At 41.2% G+C, this 16,047-nt stretch overlaps 1 protein-coding gene across 1 annotated transcript in view; it reads left to right on the top strand.

Annotated features, from left to right (window-relative positions):
• lamb2l (laminin, beta 2-like) overlaps nucleotides 1-14,584 on the top strand; it is a 65,509-nt gene extending 50,925 nt beyond the window's left edge. Inside the window, exons 16-35 of the mRNA XM_082518437.1 lie at nucleotides 566-727; nucleotides 816-937; nucleotides 3,491-3,611; nucleotides 3,981-4,173; nucleotides 4,285-4,428; nucleotides 6,132-6,363; nucleotides 6,455-6,618; nucleotides 6,726-6,950; nucleotides 7,054-7,268; nucleotides 7,368-7,464; nucleotides 8,879-9,251; nucleotides 9,333-9,514; nucleotides 9,667-9,914; nucleotides 10,978-11,193; nucleotides 11,271-11,415; nucleotides 11,509-11,716; nucleotides 12,290-12,431; nucleotides 12,785-12,961; nucleotides 13,096-13,261; nucleotides 13,975-14,584. Coding sequence (XP_082374563.1) covers nucleotides 566-727; nucleotides 816-937; nucleotides 3,491-3,611; nucleotides 3,981-4,173; nucleotides 4,285-4,428; nucleotides 6,132-6,363; nucleotides 6,455-6,618; nucleotides 6,726-6,950; nucleotides 7,054-7,268; nucleotides 7,368-7,464; nucleotides 8,879-9,251; nucleotides 9,333-9,514; nucleotides 9,667-9,914; nucleotides 10,978-11,193; nucleotides 11,271-11,415; nucleotides 11,509-11,716; nucleotides 12,290-12,431; nucleotides 12,785-12,961; nucleotides 13,096-13,261; nucleotides 13,975-14,114 — 3,672 coding nt within the window. The 3' untranslated portion in view covers nucleotides 14,115-14,584. The remainder of the gene's footprint in view (nucleotides 1-565; nucleotides 728-815; nucleotides 938-3,490; nucleotides 3,612-3,980; nucleotides 4,174-4,284; nucleotides 4,429-6,131; nucleotides 6,364-6,454; nucleotides 6,619-6,725; nucleotides 6,951-7,053; nucleotides 7,269-7,367; nucleotides 7,465-8,878; nucleotides 9,252-9,332; nucleotides 9,515-9,666; nucleotides 9,915-10,977; nucleotides 11,194-11,270; nucleotides 11,416-11,508; nucleotides 11,717-12,289; nucleotides 12,432-12,784; nucleotides 12,962-13,095; nucleotides 13,262-13,974) is intronic.
• Nucleotides 14,585-16,047: the final 1,463 nt, after the last annotated feature.

Here is a 16,047-nt window from a genome sequence, read left to right as displayed (position 1 = left end):
TAGGCGTTTGTGGTCATGTGCACGTAGACCACTTTCCAAGTGGACGTCAGTTTGCCTAATTAAAAGCTTAACTGTCAAATCAATGATATCAGCACAAACTAGTCAACCTGAAAAAAGAGTGTGGGGGTAGTGGGTACAAGACCACCAACACTGGGACAGATTAAAGAACAGGAATCCCAAAAGAGTCAAAAACATAATGAAAAAGTATTCTTTATTATTTAATTTTAATATATCAGGTCTTGTATTAACAGATGGTAGACTGGAAGTCAAAACAGAGTTAAAGAAAGAATTACTGTTGGAATAGCAACGTGATAATAATACTGTTGTAATAACACTGATGGGGACACCGGTCAAGATGATTTACATTTATTTGGTAAGCTTTGGTAATTTTAAAAGTTGTTTTATGAGACTTTTTCATTCCACCGACCTTTAATTCAGAGCTGCTGGCAGGAAGTCAGTTATGTCAGTAAGAGGAAACAGAAAATAGCACAAGTATTGCATAAAGTAGAAGTAATAATAGGTCAAAAAGAAAGCCATGCTTTGGTGATGTGTCTTTGTTATTCAGCCGGATGTGAGGACCGTTCATAGAGAGCACACTCTCAGCCATATGGTGACATGGACAGGACCTGGTTTTTCCCGTGTTAAAGATGGCGCTGGTCTGGTTTTCACCATTGATAACATACCCTATCCCATGGAGTATGACATCATGATCCGCTATGAACCTGAGGTGTGTGAGTATGGAGAGAATATGATGTTTTTTGTTAAAAAAAAAAAAGCAAAAATAGAAGTAAAAGCCTTTTTCCTTTTGTGTGTAGTCTACAGAGAACTGGGAGGCTGTTGTTAGTATTACATCTGTAGAATTGCCCTCCAGTCTCCGGTGTGGAAACCTCCTACCTACTGAACAGCTCTACACTGTCACTTTGCCACACCACAACAGGTAACAGGACCTGAATGAATGCATGCGAGTGTGCATGGGGTTTGCATGTAATCCAGAGAGGGAGCCATCACAGCCAGTATGTTTGCAGGATTTGTTCAGGAAAAATTGCATCATTACATTGTTGTAACTGTAACTTGCTCTCAGTCAGGCTTATTCCACTATACCAGGGGTCGGCAACCTGCGGCTCTTTAGTCCTTATAGTGCGGCTCCGCGTGGTTTGGGAAAATAAATTAGTAATAAACAAGTATTTAGCTGAAGTGGATTTTATTTATGTTAGTTCTTTTTTAACTTGTAGTTCTAAATTGGAAGATTATTGTGATATTGAAATATAAAAATAAAATAATATTCTATTATTTTTTCATCGCTCAAAATAAGCGTCACACTCGCGGAAGCCGGTATACCCGCCGAAACGCCGTGCATTTATCCAGACTTTCAACCCCAGGTAGGCCAATTATGGATCTTCGGATCCACATTGTGTCAGCAGCTGTTCTCCACCGTGAACTATGTTAAAACCAAACACCGCTCACGCCTCACAGATGACAGCTTACAGTCACTTCACTGTGCGCAGAGGTTCAGGAGCAGAAGTGCCATTGTAAACATATCACAGCAGACCCGACGATGTTTGCATGAACACGCTTTTCAGCATCTCTTTATTGACCACTTTTCACACACAGTTGCTGTACGCATACAGCCGGCTGTAGCTTTTCAGCTCACAGCCCGACACATACCAACACAACAGCACAGATAGCACGGACGTTAAGGCGGCGAGGCGTGATTGCGGGTGCCGCTCAGGTGCGTCCGCCTCCCCTGCAGCGGCGCAGCAGGCCACGCCCCGCAACACACCTTAAACTGGTAAAATACATATTTAGGTAGAATTTTGCAAACATTTATTTTTCTTTTTTGAGCAGCATAGTGCTTTTTTTCCAATTATTTTTTAAAAGCCAGGTCCAAAAGCCCAAAGGCAATATAAGGATGGCGGCTCACAGCAGTTTTTGTTTGCTACATGGATCATTTTAGTTCAGCTGGGTGTCTTTCCTTTTGTTATATTTCTTTAAGAGTTCAAAATATGTTAATTACATAAATAAAATGTAATTTCCTCTGTAGCACTTCATGGATTTCATAAGCAACACACCTTAGTTGTTCACACAGAGCATAAGAGTAAAACACTATATATACACAATGTTATCTTCATTTTAGATGTCAAAAAGTATTTGCGGCTCCCAGTGTTTTCTTTTGCGTGGAAACCAGGTCCAAATGGCTCTTTGGACGTTAAAGGTTGCTGACCCCTGCACTTTACCCTCCTGCAGTTTTTGGGACAGTAAGTTTCAGGACTCTAATAAGCAACCATCACTTTAGAAATAAACAGCAGCACAGAGCGCCCACTCATTGATAAAATAATTAACCGCAATTAAAATTGTTTATTTTCCAACACTGTGCGCTAAATCACCAGATTAACAATTTTCTGTCATTTTTACAGCTATGTTGCATTTTACTGGTATATTTTTATAATCTTTATAGACTTTATCACCATTTGATAACATCTCTGTAGTGGGTGACACTCGCAGGGATCATTTTCTGTGGGATAAAATTTATATTCCTTTGGAGGAAGGTCAGCACTTTAGACTGATGACTGCAGAGTCAAAGTCATAATTCTTCATTTATTTGTATAGAGAAACAGAGGAAACATAAACAGGGTATAAGTTAAAATGCTCAAAACTGAAATGGTTTAGCTTTTCTGCTGAAAAGCATTTCAGAGTTTTAACTCATCTGGAACTAAGACCCTGCCCGGATCTGGCACTTCAACCGGAGCATATCACAGCTTCCTTTCTCTCCCGCAGTGGATCTGTCAGCTAAAACCAATTAGTAAAGTGAGACCAAAACACAGACGCAGGAGTTACAGCAAATATGGGTAGCTCAAGTCAACCCTGGTATAAAATGCTTGTTCTAAAAAACAACAGGAAGCAAACTGGCATGGTACTGTTCTGTAGTTTACTTTCATATTGGGTGTTTTCTAGTCACTAAAAGCTGTTTTAACTGCACAGCACTAAGCCCTGTTATTGATCTCATTTGCCATGCTGTTTTCAGAGAGAACCACATTTATAAAACCAAGGCTCACACTGTGTTATTTTGATTAGCATCTATCTCTCTCCCTCATGCTCTCTCATCAAATCTGCAAATTTCTTACATTGTTTTCTAATTTTCTGCTTTTAAAAGTCTTTGCTTAGAAATTAACACATTGTTAGTGTTAGTCACCAGAACTTTCTACTCCTATCAGTGCATTTATTGTGATTGTGACCCAATGCTAATTTGTCCTACTTAGTAGATTTGACTCTAAAACTTCATATGCTGTCATAATAACTTCAAGGCACAAATATGCCGACATAGCTGGACCTTTGTGAATGTGCCTGTGAATGACAACCACGATTTGTCACTTCACAGGCTTTGTTAATGTTGCCTCTCCACACATGAAATGAGAGTGGAAAGTAAAAGTAAGATAAAGTATAAAATATATCTATCATTACATGTTCTTTCATGTTCAATGTGTTCTTACAGATACATCCAGATGCCCAGACCATTTTGTTTTGAGCCCAGCAATCGTTACGTGGTTACAATCAGGTTCCAGCGTCATGGCGCCACACACAGACATCTCACTGCCTTCATTCTTATTGACTCGGTGAGCTAAGACTGGAAGCCTTCCCCTTTCATTATGCCCTTCTCATTCAGAAGTGCTGGAAGTTGACATCACCATGGCTTAGTGGGCTTTGGCTGTGCTTTTACTAGTATGGCTGTTAAGTCTGAACATGGTCCAATTGAGCTGCAGCAGTGGGTGGCCTGTGGGGGTGTTGCTTGGTGTTTTGCACCATCACATTTCCCCCTAGTGGTGGGACAATCCAATTGCAATAACAGAAGTTGCGAAATGATTGTACATATAATAATAATAATAATATACATTTTGATTTAAGAACTTAAGATCATTTTCTTATCATTCCTGTTTACATTAATTGATGTAGCTGTCTCAAAGCTTTCTTTTTTCGCCCAATAGCTGGTATTGATCCCTAAATACATGGAGCTTCCTGGGTTTCAAGGTAACACACCAGAGTCAGAGCAGCGTCAGGAGGAGATGATCCGCTACATGTGTCTTGATTCCTTTATGATCACTCCGATGCCTGCACTGGCTGAGATGTGCTCTAAACTCATCTGCAGTATTTCTTCCATTATTCACGACGGTGCCCTGCGTAAGTAGACACAAAAACACGAGGATGACAAATCCATTCAAACTCAGCACTGTTTTAAATGATAAACATTTCCTTTTGTGTATTCCATTTATTCATATCTGCTGTATCCAGCCTGTGAGTGTGACCCTCAGGGCTCCCTCAGCGGTGAGTGTGACGTAGTGGGAGGTCAGTGCCGTTGTAAACCCAACGTGATTGGCAGGCGCTGTGACCAGTGTGCCCCGGGGACCTACGGCTTCGGTGTGAGCGGCTGCACTGGTGAGTCTGCCCACTGATCAGCTCAGTCTGTCATATAGTTCTGTTTATAAAACTGTGATTTCACACAGTAATCTACAGCACAATAAATCACTTTATAGTGTTGTAGGTTTAACTTGAAATTACATAGATTTTAAACTTTACAAACTCTAAACGTGTTTTACTTTGAAAGCTGAAACCTGAATCCTCTTATTTACAAAAGTCTTCAGTCCCCTCTCTAAATATATATACATTCTTGAGCTACTTGCTCATGAGCGTTCTCTTGGTTTCAGTCTTTTCTGATTTTCACTGTGAGTAGCTGTCTGTGCACTTGTAGCCTGATGCTGAAATGATAACTGTTAATTCATTTCTACCTAAAAATACACAACAACTTTCTGCAGCACGGTGAGGTTTGTAAGAGCAGCAAGAACTGCGCAACAAGCTTGTTCATTTGATTTGGGAGTTCAAGGTCATCCTCTTCAAGTGATTTTACACAAGCGATCCTTGGGGACCTGAGACACCACACAAAACTCACTGACATTCGCAGACCTAAAATGACGACTGTTAAATAATCACTGGCAGTATGAAGTGGGCAGGTCCTAAAGTTTAAAGTTTCACAACTTCTAAGGATACCACTGATTAACACAGGGGTGGGCAAAGTCCACGAGGGCCGGTGTCCCTGCAGGTTTTAGATGTGTCCTCAAACCAACACAGCTGATTTAAATGGCTAAATTAGCTCCTCACCATGTCCTGAAGTTCTCCAGAGGCCTGGTAACGAACTAATCATGTGATTCAGGTGTGTTGACCCAAGGTGAGATCTAAAACCTGCAGGGACACCGGCCCTCGGCCCTCGTGGACTGAGATTGCCCACCCCTGGATTAACATATAGCAGAGTGTTAAGTGCATTACAGAGTTACCTAGGCAACCAGAGCCCAGAATGTTCCCTATAGTTCGATGACATTATAAATCGCTTCGTGTGTGAATGCCCTTTATATACTTTTACTTGTAGAAATAGAGCCAGGAAAGGTGTTTTTTCTCTGTAACTATAAAGCACTGTCTAAGAAAATCATTTTGAAGGTCAGATGCATTCAGTGGCTGTTTCCTAACTTCTGTTTCAGCTGTAATTTTCTTTTATTTTCTTTTTCCCTGCTCATGAGCTGTTTTGCAAAATAAACATTGTCATAAATCCATTTATTACTCAGGCTCGTTTTCCCCGTCAGGGAGAAATACAATCACCCTGACATGGTTTTGTTGGTTTTACTGACATTGTGTTCGAGGCCATGTGCACAAACGCACACCTAGAATGAATTGTAGGTTAAATGATGAGACATGTAGACATGAAATATGTAAATCACATGTGCGACTGTAAAAATGGGCTCACATACTCTGTTCTGTATTAACGAAGCTACTTATTTAACTTGCTGTTTTCTTTCTTTTAGGAGATACAAATCAGGGCCATTTAGAATAATAATAATGATCATAAGTTTTCTAAGCAAGATTAAATGTTCAACATAAAGCAAATCAGAGAAAAGCTTATAAAGTGACACATTTGCTCGTTCTAATGGGAAAAAGAAGAAACTTTAAAGAGTCGGTTTATACACACACGTTCATGTAAATATGAGTGTGACTCATTGGTAAGGCAGCTGTATTTTTAAATATATATAAATATATATATATTCATGTTTGGGGGAAAAACAAAATATAACCCTCTAAACTCCCCTACCCAGCCTGTGACTGCCACTCCGACGGCTCATTGAGCCACCAGTGTGACCCAGTTACAGGCCAGTGTCAGTGCAGACAAGGAGCCACAGGGCGGCAGTGCTCTGACTGTCAGCCGGGCCAGTGGGGCTTCCCCAGCTGCACCCCCTGTCAGTGTAACGGCCATGCAGACCTCTGCGATCCCCGCACGGGAGAATGCCGAGGCTGCAGGGACTTCACAGCAGGACATCTCTGTGAGCGGTAAGGAAAATTCAGTGCCACACTTCACACTTCAGCTCCTTTGTCCGAGTGATCAAATTGAAAGCAAATCTTTTATCTCATTTTGTTCCAGTTGCATGGACACGTTCTTTGGAAACCCAGCACTTGGATCAGGGCAGCACTGCCGGCCCTGCCCCTGCCCAAATAACCCCAACTCCGATAACTTCAATGCGTTATCTTGTCAGGTTGACCACACCTCTGATCAGATCATGTGTAACTGCAAACAGGGCTACATGGGTGAGCGCTGGTTCATACTGGTTCATTCATCCATGTTTGACTGACAGCACTGTGCTGTCAAGTAAATGAAAACGACTTGTATCTTTATTCCAACTTTTCTCTCGTAGGTCTTCGGTGTGACCAGTGTGCCCCTGGTTACTATGGTAACCCTGAGCAACCTGGCGGACAGTGCTTTCCATGTGAGTGCAACGGCAACATAGACACCCAGGATCCTGAGTCATGTGATCCCAGGACTGGCGAGTGCATCAAGTGCCTGTACCACACTGACGGCCCGTCTTGCGCCCAGTGTCAAATCGGTTACTATGGCAACGCTTTGGCCCACGATTGCAGACGTGAGTGATGACAAAGTCACTGGATTACATAATCTTTAAAAAAAAAAAAACGTGGGTGTGTGATTTATGTTTTTTTTCTCTGCACACCTGTTCCTGTTCTTAGGCTGTACCTGTGTGACTGCTGGTACCCTACAGTCTGCTTGCAGCGATGGACACTGTGACTGTGATCGGCAGACTGGAGCCTGTCTCTGCAGGGAGCATGTGGTAGGCCATAACTGTGACCAGTGTGCACCTAACTACTGGAACTTCGGTCAGGATCAGGGCTGTGAGCCGTGTAATTGCAACTCGCAGCACGCTCTGGGAACTCACTGCAACATGGTGAGGATGATTGCAAGCTTCTGTCTAAAGAGGGCCTCAGATGTGCTTTTTGATATGCTTGTTGTGTACCTGTATTGGACCAGTTTGTGTGCTCTTCAGTTCACAGGCCAGTGTCACTGTCATTCAGGCTTTGGAGGTAAACAATGCACCGAGTGTGAGCTGTTCCACTGGGGAGATCCACGGGAGCAGTGCCACGGTAAATCACACTGTGACTTTTATGAACGCCATGTAACGTCTTACATCACAGGTGGTTTTTTCTGAGCATGATGAGTGTGAACAATAATAATTCATAATCATTCAATGAAGAATATAATACATTTGTGTTCCACACATTGCTTTCAGATTAAATGGGATCAAAACAAATTGCTGCTAAATTACTAAATTGACAGTCAGATTTAAAATCACCCTCTTCAAAAAATAGGCGGCCAGTTTCACAAAGTCACCCGTGATGGGCTATAATTTATTTGCACAAAGATCGCGTGAAACCACTTCAACATTTCAGACTAGGTTGCCACAACAGTTAGAGTAAATACCAAACATTACGACAGATTACAAGTTTGAAATGCAGCATGAAATATAAACTCTATAGCTTACCCAGGAGACACAGTACATAGGGACATGTTACACCAGTAACATCAGTGATCCACTCTTTACCAAGAAATATATTAATCAAACAGTTAAATTAGTCCTTCAAACATTTCGGCTTCTGTAACCAGAGCTGAGTATTTTGGTGTGTTTGGTTGTTTGTTCTTAAATGTGTTTTTTAAAAATCTTGTTTTACACTAAATTCATACTTACTTATTATCCTCAAGAGCCGATGCTTTGTGCAACGTCTGGATTTTAGGGATCTGTTTCACCTGTGCTGGTTAGATCTACAGCTTGGTCAGCATCTGCGGTTATGTCTGAAAGTTTCTGGACAGTTGTGTTTGTTTCCAGCTGTGACTCAGTACACCTCAATGCAGGTTTGAAAACAAAAGAAAAGATGCCATTACATTGCAGACTGTCATTTCATTTCAAGACAATAATCAATAATATTGTGCTAACCTTTGAAAGGATACACCTTAAACCACCTGGAAAGCATTTCTTCCTCACATCACCCCGCAGTCATTCGCGACTTTTGTCTTCCTTGGATATTTGGGTCTTTTCATGTTGATGTGCTCACCGGTGTATTCTTCTTTTCTCAAGTAGTGTTCAAACTCTCGCTGTTTGATGGATTTACGTTGCATTTTTGCACCCGAACAATCATGTGGCAAGAAAGAAACAACTCCCACTTATCCATGAAACAACTTTTGAGATTTTCCGCATCTGAAAATAGGGGACTGTGTATTAAAAAAAAAAAAACCTCAATGGTTAAAATATTATTGTTCAACACGATGAATTTAACCTGACAGTTGCTTCTTTATCGAAGTATTTTGTAGAGAGTGCTTTATAATAAGATGTCATCTTAGGACTGGTTTTATTTTATTTCTTTTCTTTTCTCCAGTGCTCTTCTTTATGATTATTCCCAGTTTTGCTTTAATATAACCTAAATGCAGTATTTAGTGATATGAGGTGTGGTTACAAGTATTTTATTTAGAGGTTCTGTTTATTTCTCTCTCTCCTCTACTTAGAATGCAACTGTAACCCAGAGGGCACAGAGATTGCCCAGTGTGACAGATTAACGGGTGCGTGTGAATGCCGGGAAGGAGCCGCGGGACTGCAGTGCAACCAGTGCGCTCGTGGTTTCACCGGCATCTTCCCAAAATGCATCCAGTGTCACCCGTGCTTCCAGCTCTGGGATGACGCCCTGTGCCAGATTAGAAGGGACCTGGATCACATCCAGTCCAGAGTGCAGGAGATCCTGAAGGGTGGCATCACACCGGGAGCTGGGGACGCACGCATCAAAGAACTGGAAGGGAAGCTGAAGCAGGTGAAGGATCTGATCATTACGCAGGACAGGGACAGGGTCTACCAGCTCATTGGCCAGAGCATCGATGACCTCAGGTGAGGAAATAGCAGCATGTCGTTTGGTGTTTCTCATCAGCTACTTTATTATATTTTAAGAACATCCTGTATGTGTTTCAGGGCTGAGATTGCCCTCACTGATGGGCGTCTGATGGCCATGGGCCAAGAGCTGAATACGACAGCAGAAACAGACAGGGCACTCCGACACACGCTGGATAACATGGAAAAAGAGCTGCGGGACCTCAACACCACTGTGACTGACAAACAGAAGCTGCTTGAACTGTTCGGCTCAGGGTTTGCAGGTAATTTGTTGCCATCAGAGGCACAAATGAAAACCTTGAACATGTCACATGAAGCCTCGCTGCTGTAAATACAGGAAGCAGACTAAATCCATATCCAGTAGCAGAGTAGGTTTTATACGTTGCTTTTAAAAAGCTGCTGGTGTCTCTCACAGATCAGTTTGAGAAAGTGAAGCAGTACTATCAGGAATCGCTGCAGGCTGAGATGAAATGCAACGCTTCAGTGTTTGGTCCTATGAGTCCTGTGGAAGAGTCAAATAAGACCAGAGCGCGCACAGAAGACCTGCTGGATGAAATTGAAAACAGCATTAACCGTAATGTGGCTGCTCACAACAAGTCACTCAGCGACCTACAAAAACAAGCTCACGACCTCCATAAACAGGTCAATCAGCTGAGCGACCAGGTAAGCAGTGTGCTATAATAAAAAAATGTATGTTGGGTTAGGGTTATGTATGTACCCTAACCATGACCTCAACTAGATTAGACAACATTCATTGAAAGAGAATGGCAAGTGGAATAAGCGTAGATCTAAGCCTCAGAATTTGGAGTAGGGAAGGCCTCAGCGAGGAGTACTTTCAGGAGACTGTATAAGGTGACAATTCTGAACTCCAGATACGTTTTCTCTAATTAAAAGAATCCATGCCAGAAAAAGAAACTTGTTCTGTCATTCTGAGGTAGAAAAACTGACAAAGTGAAAATGAGATTAAAGCTTAGGCATTAGGCATCTAATATTGTAAATTCATAAAAAGTGGAGTTTTCTTAATAATATCAACATGTTCTACCTGTTAAAAAAAGAGAAGTTTACTCAAAAAAAAAGGAAAAAACCTCACTGATGTGTTTTTAAACATGCAACATGCCAAGTTTGTTTATGAACATTGTGAAACATCTGCAAAAAACAGTGTTGGAATTTTATGCTGGCAGTGACATCTAGTGGAAAAGCCAAATCAGCTCATGATTAAAGGATTAAGTAGAAATTGAAAATGGTTTTCCATCACTGATTGGTGAGTATGTTTTAATTGTGACAGTCCCTGATGTGCAAACGTAGCAGCAGTGGGGTTTTTTTTTTCAGAGCCTTAAAAACATTATTTAAAATACATGGCATTTTGTCATGTATCGTATTTTTTACAAATTAGATCGCACACACACATTATGATGTCACTGCATTTCTTTGCTGATGGTAGTCTGCAAATTAAGGTATTTATTTGCAGGCTTTTAAGAAAATTAAGATATTTCCAGTGAGTCTGAGAATGCTGACACACGTCTGTTGTCTCCACTGACAACTATAGAGTGAAGCTGTCTACTTGCACTGTATTTTTGTTTGTTTATTAAGAGTATCTTGCAGTAGGGAAATTAAAATATTTGGTTTTTATATTTTTATATTGATAACAAAACTGCATTTAAGTCTTGCTGTCCAGCATTGAAGTCTTATCCCACTAACTCAGTCAGTGCATGGTGCCATCTTTAAGGTGTGTGGCGGTCACAGCAATAACAGCGTCAATGGCAGTTGCCCAGACAGTCAGTGTGGTGGTGCCGGCTGCCATGACAATCAGGGAAACCATGTATGTGGAGGAGTGGGATGCAGCGGGACTGTGGGCACATCTGTAGCTGCGCTGAATGACACCAGGAACGTTACAGACAGTCTGAACACTGCCAGTAAGGAGCTGCAGAAAGTCTCCAAAAAGGTGCTCGCAGTATCCGTAGTTTAGCCTCATATGAGTGAAATATTTCTTTGATCTGACTCTTGATTTCTTGTGTCCAGCTCCAGGACATAGCTGCTATGACACAAAAACTGAAGAACCAGACGATAAACACGCTGGAAAAAGCCAACAAGTTGAACAAGGAGCTTAAAGAAAGCAATAAGAACCTGACAGAGTTCATTGAGAAAATTAAAAACTTTCTCACTGGTATGTGGATGATATTGCTTCAATGTCTAAATGTAACTTGATGCTTCCTGCATTTGCACTCCTTTTGTCCCTGTCCTCTCTTGTACTGCCCAGAGGAGGGAGCCGACCCAGAGAGCATAGAGAAAGTGGCTCAGGAGGTCTTGTCGATCACACTGCCACTGAACAGGACCGTTCTGGACAAAATGATCGCGCAGATAAAGGAAAGTCTTTCCAACATCAGCAATATTGAGGGGATTGTAAATCAAACCACACTGCACACCACTAAAGTCAAGGAGCTTCTTGACGCAGCTAAAGAGGCCAAGTGAGTTATCATTTTTGTTTTGTTTTGAAATTAAGGACCACATTTCCCATAAGCCAGCTTGCTGAAAGTTAAACTGTGACTGCATATAAAAGATGAATGTTGCCTTCAGCAGAAGGCAGTTAAGATTCCCACTGGACCACGAGAAACAGACTGTTGTAGGGGGCTGCACCAATAAGCTGAAGGCTGCTCAGTATTTCAAATTGATTAATTTGATCTCTTTATATGCTTATTGGTGCCCCCCTCTACAACAGCCCTCTATAACTCTCCTGCTCCTGCCACCCCTGCTCCAAGGCTATGTTTGTTACACCTGCATTCTGTGGCTACACTATTATCATCCATACCCTACAACATGAATTTTGGTTTCGGATATTGTCTTTCTTGTTGTTATTAAAGTTCAAATAGGATATCCACACATCTATCCTTTTTCCTTGGGTTCAGCTGGCACCAGGCAAACCATGGCATTAATAGGCTGTGTATAATTAAGCCTTATTAAATGCACTGAACATGCATTTATTAAGCAGAGCTGTAGGAAAAAGGTTTTCTCTCTGACTAATTTTTGGTGCTATTGTGCAGGAGGCGAGCAGAGGAAGTGAAAGACATGACCAATATTACCAAGGAGGCGTTAAAAGCATCTGGAAAGGCCATAGAGAAAGCACAGGCTGCCCTGAAAGAAGCCCACAACAACCTGAACAGCACAAGAAACGCTACTGCTGAGGTACAGAATCTTGGAACATGTAAATTTACAGGTTTCACATATTTTCTGTAATCTACCTCCCCAATGAGCACTTTTGTTCATTTCACTTCAGTTTTATTTATATAGCCCAAAATCACAAAAACAGTTGCATTAAGGTGCTTTTATATGGTAAGGTAAAAATACAATAATAGAGGGAAAACCTCATCAGACGACTTATGATGAAGCATGTGGTGACAGTGGGAAGGAAAAACTCCCTTTTAACGGTAAAGCTCCAGTAGAACAAATGACTGGTTGGGGTGAGCGGTGGGATACAGGAAAAAAGGCACAATGTGGTTCCCATAACTCTTTCCTTCTTCATGTCTCATTTTTTCCAGGTGGAGGGAAAGCTGGTGAGCCTAGACGCCAAGCAGATGGATGTCATGATGCGTTTAATGAACCTCTCCAAGGAGGTGGAAGCTCTGAAGAACAAGACGGAGCAGAACAGACAGATGGCAATCGAGGCTAAAGCACTGGCCGACAATGCCACTGACCTAACATCTTCACTGGAGCAGGTGAGGCTGTTGGTGGAGTTTGGACCAAACTTATTGAATAAATAAATAAATAAATAAATAAATATATATATATATATATATATATATATATATATATATAAATTCTTGAATAAAACGATTGCATCATCTGCCAGAGCCTCAACAACACAGAGAAACAGTATCGTGAGCTGCAGATGAAGATCGAGTCTCTTGGTGGGGTGTCTGGAGGTCTGAAGGACATCAACCAGAGGGTCAAAGATCTCAAAGAGGATGCAGAGAAATGGCTCAAGAATGCCACCAGTGGGATAAGAGAACTGGACGGTAAGTTCATATGGCTGCTCTCAGTGTTGACTTTGTTCTTCAGGTGAGCTACATACAGCACATTGTGACCGTAGTGCGCGACTTGACCAGAAATTGCCTGTAAAGAAGTCTCCCGTGTTAAACTACCACCGTTTAAATAATGTGCCATTGTTCATAGTGTACAAAAGACTCTGACTAGATGGCACAGTCATGTAATAACTTGCAGCTGTCACTGCAGCAAGATTCATAACATAACACATGATGTCACAGATGAGGATGAGATGAGTAGAGTTACACTGTTAATATTCATAAAATATTCCAAGATAAAGATCAGTTCCTTTCACAGGATCCGTGGATGTGCTGTAACAGGCACTAAATGACTAAAAGTAAGTGATAGAAATGAAACAATATCATTATATGTGGGCAGGATAGAAATGCAGAGAAACATTAAAAACATCAAAGCAGAGAATTCACAGTTCAAATCAGTGAAAATCAAGTGAGCGTTTCTGCCTTGGAACTAGTTTTAAGTCCTATATTAATTTAGGATAGAGCTATTACTGATATGTTTATTGTGTACTGTATGGTTTAACAATCGCATCTGCAGATTTGGCATAGATTTTTGGCTCTAAACAAACAACTAAGAACTTTGTAGTAGGACGTGGCTGTAGATCAACCTTTCAGCCTTTTGTGCATGCTTGTTACTTTAACTTTTCTCTTGCTCCCTGTGATTGCAGAACTTGAGGAAAAGTTCAAAAACAATGAGAGGCGGATGGAGAAGCAGCGCTTGGAGTTGGACAAGCTGAAAGACAACGCAACTAGTGTGCGGGACGAGATCCGGCATCGAGTGCAGAACTACAACACCTGTGTGCGATGATGCCTCCTGCGTGTCATCAGCTGCTGTAGTAGAGGAGAGTTAGAACTGCTGTTGTGACTGGAAAACAGAAAATTTGTCACCAATGAAAATAAAACGCTGCTCTGGAGGTTCCTCCATTCTTTCACTGGTATTTCAAGTTTTACACATTACCTGCAAGTGTTATGTCACAGAAATGCCTTCAACTGTCCATGTACTGTTTGAGTCCTCAATATCACTCCTGCCCTTGGTGGTGTTCATGTATTTAAGCTATTACAATAGGCGGATAACCTGTGAAGAGCATTTATTTCACTCTATAGCCAATAATAACGGATAATAATGGAATTGATTTACTGTATGTGGAAAGACTATATCAGAGTATGTTATCAGTTACCTATACCAAAAGTGCTTTCAAGATGTTGAGTGTTTGTGTTGTTTGACCACATTAGTATGGGGTGTACACACTGACATTCCTATTAAAAATTTTGAAAGTACTTTTTGTGCTTTTTCTTTAATTATAACGTACAAATATTCATATAAACATACACTGTGAGGTGATATGATGAAGACAAAGTCAATCTGACACTTTATATAAATGCATCATATTTGTGTGAGACTGTATGCAATATTTACATTGCTTAAGAAGGTATGTTGCTTCAGTGTTTTGCTACACAGGGGAACCTTATACACAGTTAAGTGTATAAGTTCAATCCCATATTTGTCTCTCTTTGCCCACAGCCTTCATCTCTTCTCAATTTACCACCTCTGCAAAAACACAGCTTCTACACTCACTCAAAGTTACACCTAATAGATCTCACCCATCATTAATGCCGTTAGTTAATAATGATAGTCACTTTGCCAGCCTATTGAATCCCTGGCTCAAGTTACAGAAAGTCATTTACCGCTCCAATTTTTAAACATTTTCAATTTACAGTAAAAAAAATAAAATTCAAAGTGTGACACAAGTGGCTGGTGATGGGCCGACACTAGCAAGCTGCCCCCTGAATCTGCATCTTGCCAGGCCTGTGGAGCATTTTAGCAGCTTTTAGCTGAAGGTTTTGTTTTACAACTTGACTGTTTTTGTTCTGTCTCGTTGTTCATACGCATGTTGTTTTCAGCTGAGGATTTTTCCAGCTCTAAAAACCAAACTGTATGCTGCTGTTTCCCTATTAAGCATCCCAGTTTGCTCTTGACTAGCTGGTGAACATTTTGTGGCAAAAGAGCCAGAGATTTTTTCTTGGGAGTTGGAGGAGAGCAAAAATGTAGCTCAAAGAGAATGTTGACAACTGTTGTATTTGTCAAGTTGCCAGAAACTGCAACTCAAAGTCAATGGTGAAGCTGATCTAATTGAACTACACACCCTCTGATATATCCATACACACAGCACCATTTTATTGGCTAATTGTAACTATGTTGCTGGGTGGTATCTTCCAAGTCATTAGATGGGTGTGCTAAATGATATGAAAACCTCTGTGTGAGAGTGCAGCATGCAAAAGACGAACAAACAAAAACCAAAAACAATGCTAACACATGGTGAACTTTCACCAAATACTGGCTCTTATTTCATTTAAGTGTCAGGGATCTGTTCTCAGTATGAAAGGCCTATTCTCTCTTGGTTGTGGCATTGGATCCTGGTCTCTAACAAAGAGGGGCTGTCCTGCAGCAGCACAGGGAATGTGCAATATGACAGAGGTTTATAGCAGGCTTTGTTCTGGACGACGATCTGCCAGCAGTGAAACACTGGCGCACATCAGAAACAGTTAGAACTACGTACTACTCCCATGTGAAATGATCCACATGTGCAATGCAGTGGATTACATGAAGTCAACAGCTTTAGTTCATATAAGATTGATTCATTGCACCAAACTTAATTTCTATGATATTTCTTATCCCCGGACATAACTATTAGTCACGCCGTGCGGTCCACCTGCGTGGCTGGGCTGGTGCTTTCAAGCAT

This window comes from Aulonocara stuartgranti (genome assembly GCF_965226115.1).
Source record: "Aulonocara stuartgranti genome assembly, chromosome: 20".
Lineage (NCBI taxonomy): Eukaryota > Metazoa > Chordata > Actinopteri > Cichliformes > Cichlidae > Aulonocara > Aulonocara stuartgranti.
Note: the sequence above shows the minus strand (reverse complement) of the source record. Positions and strands in the feature narration are given on the sequence as shown.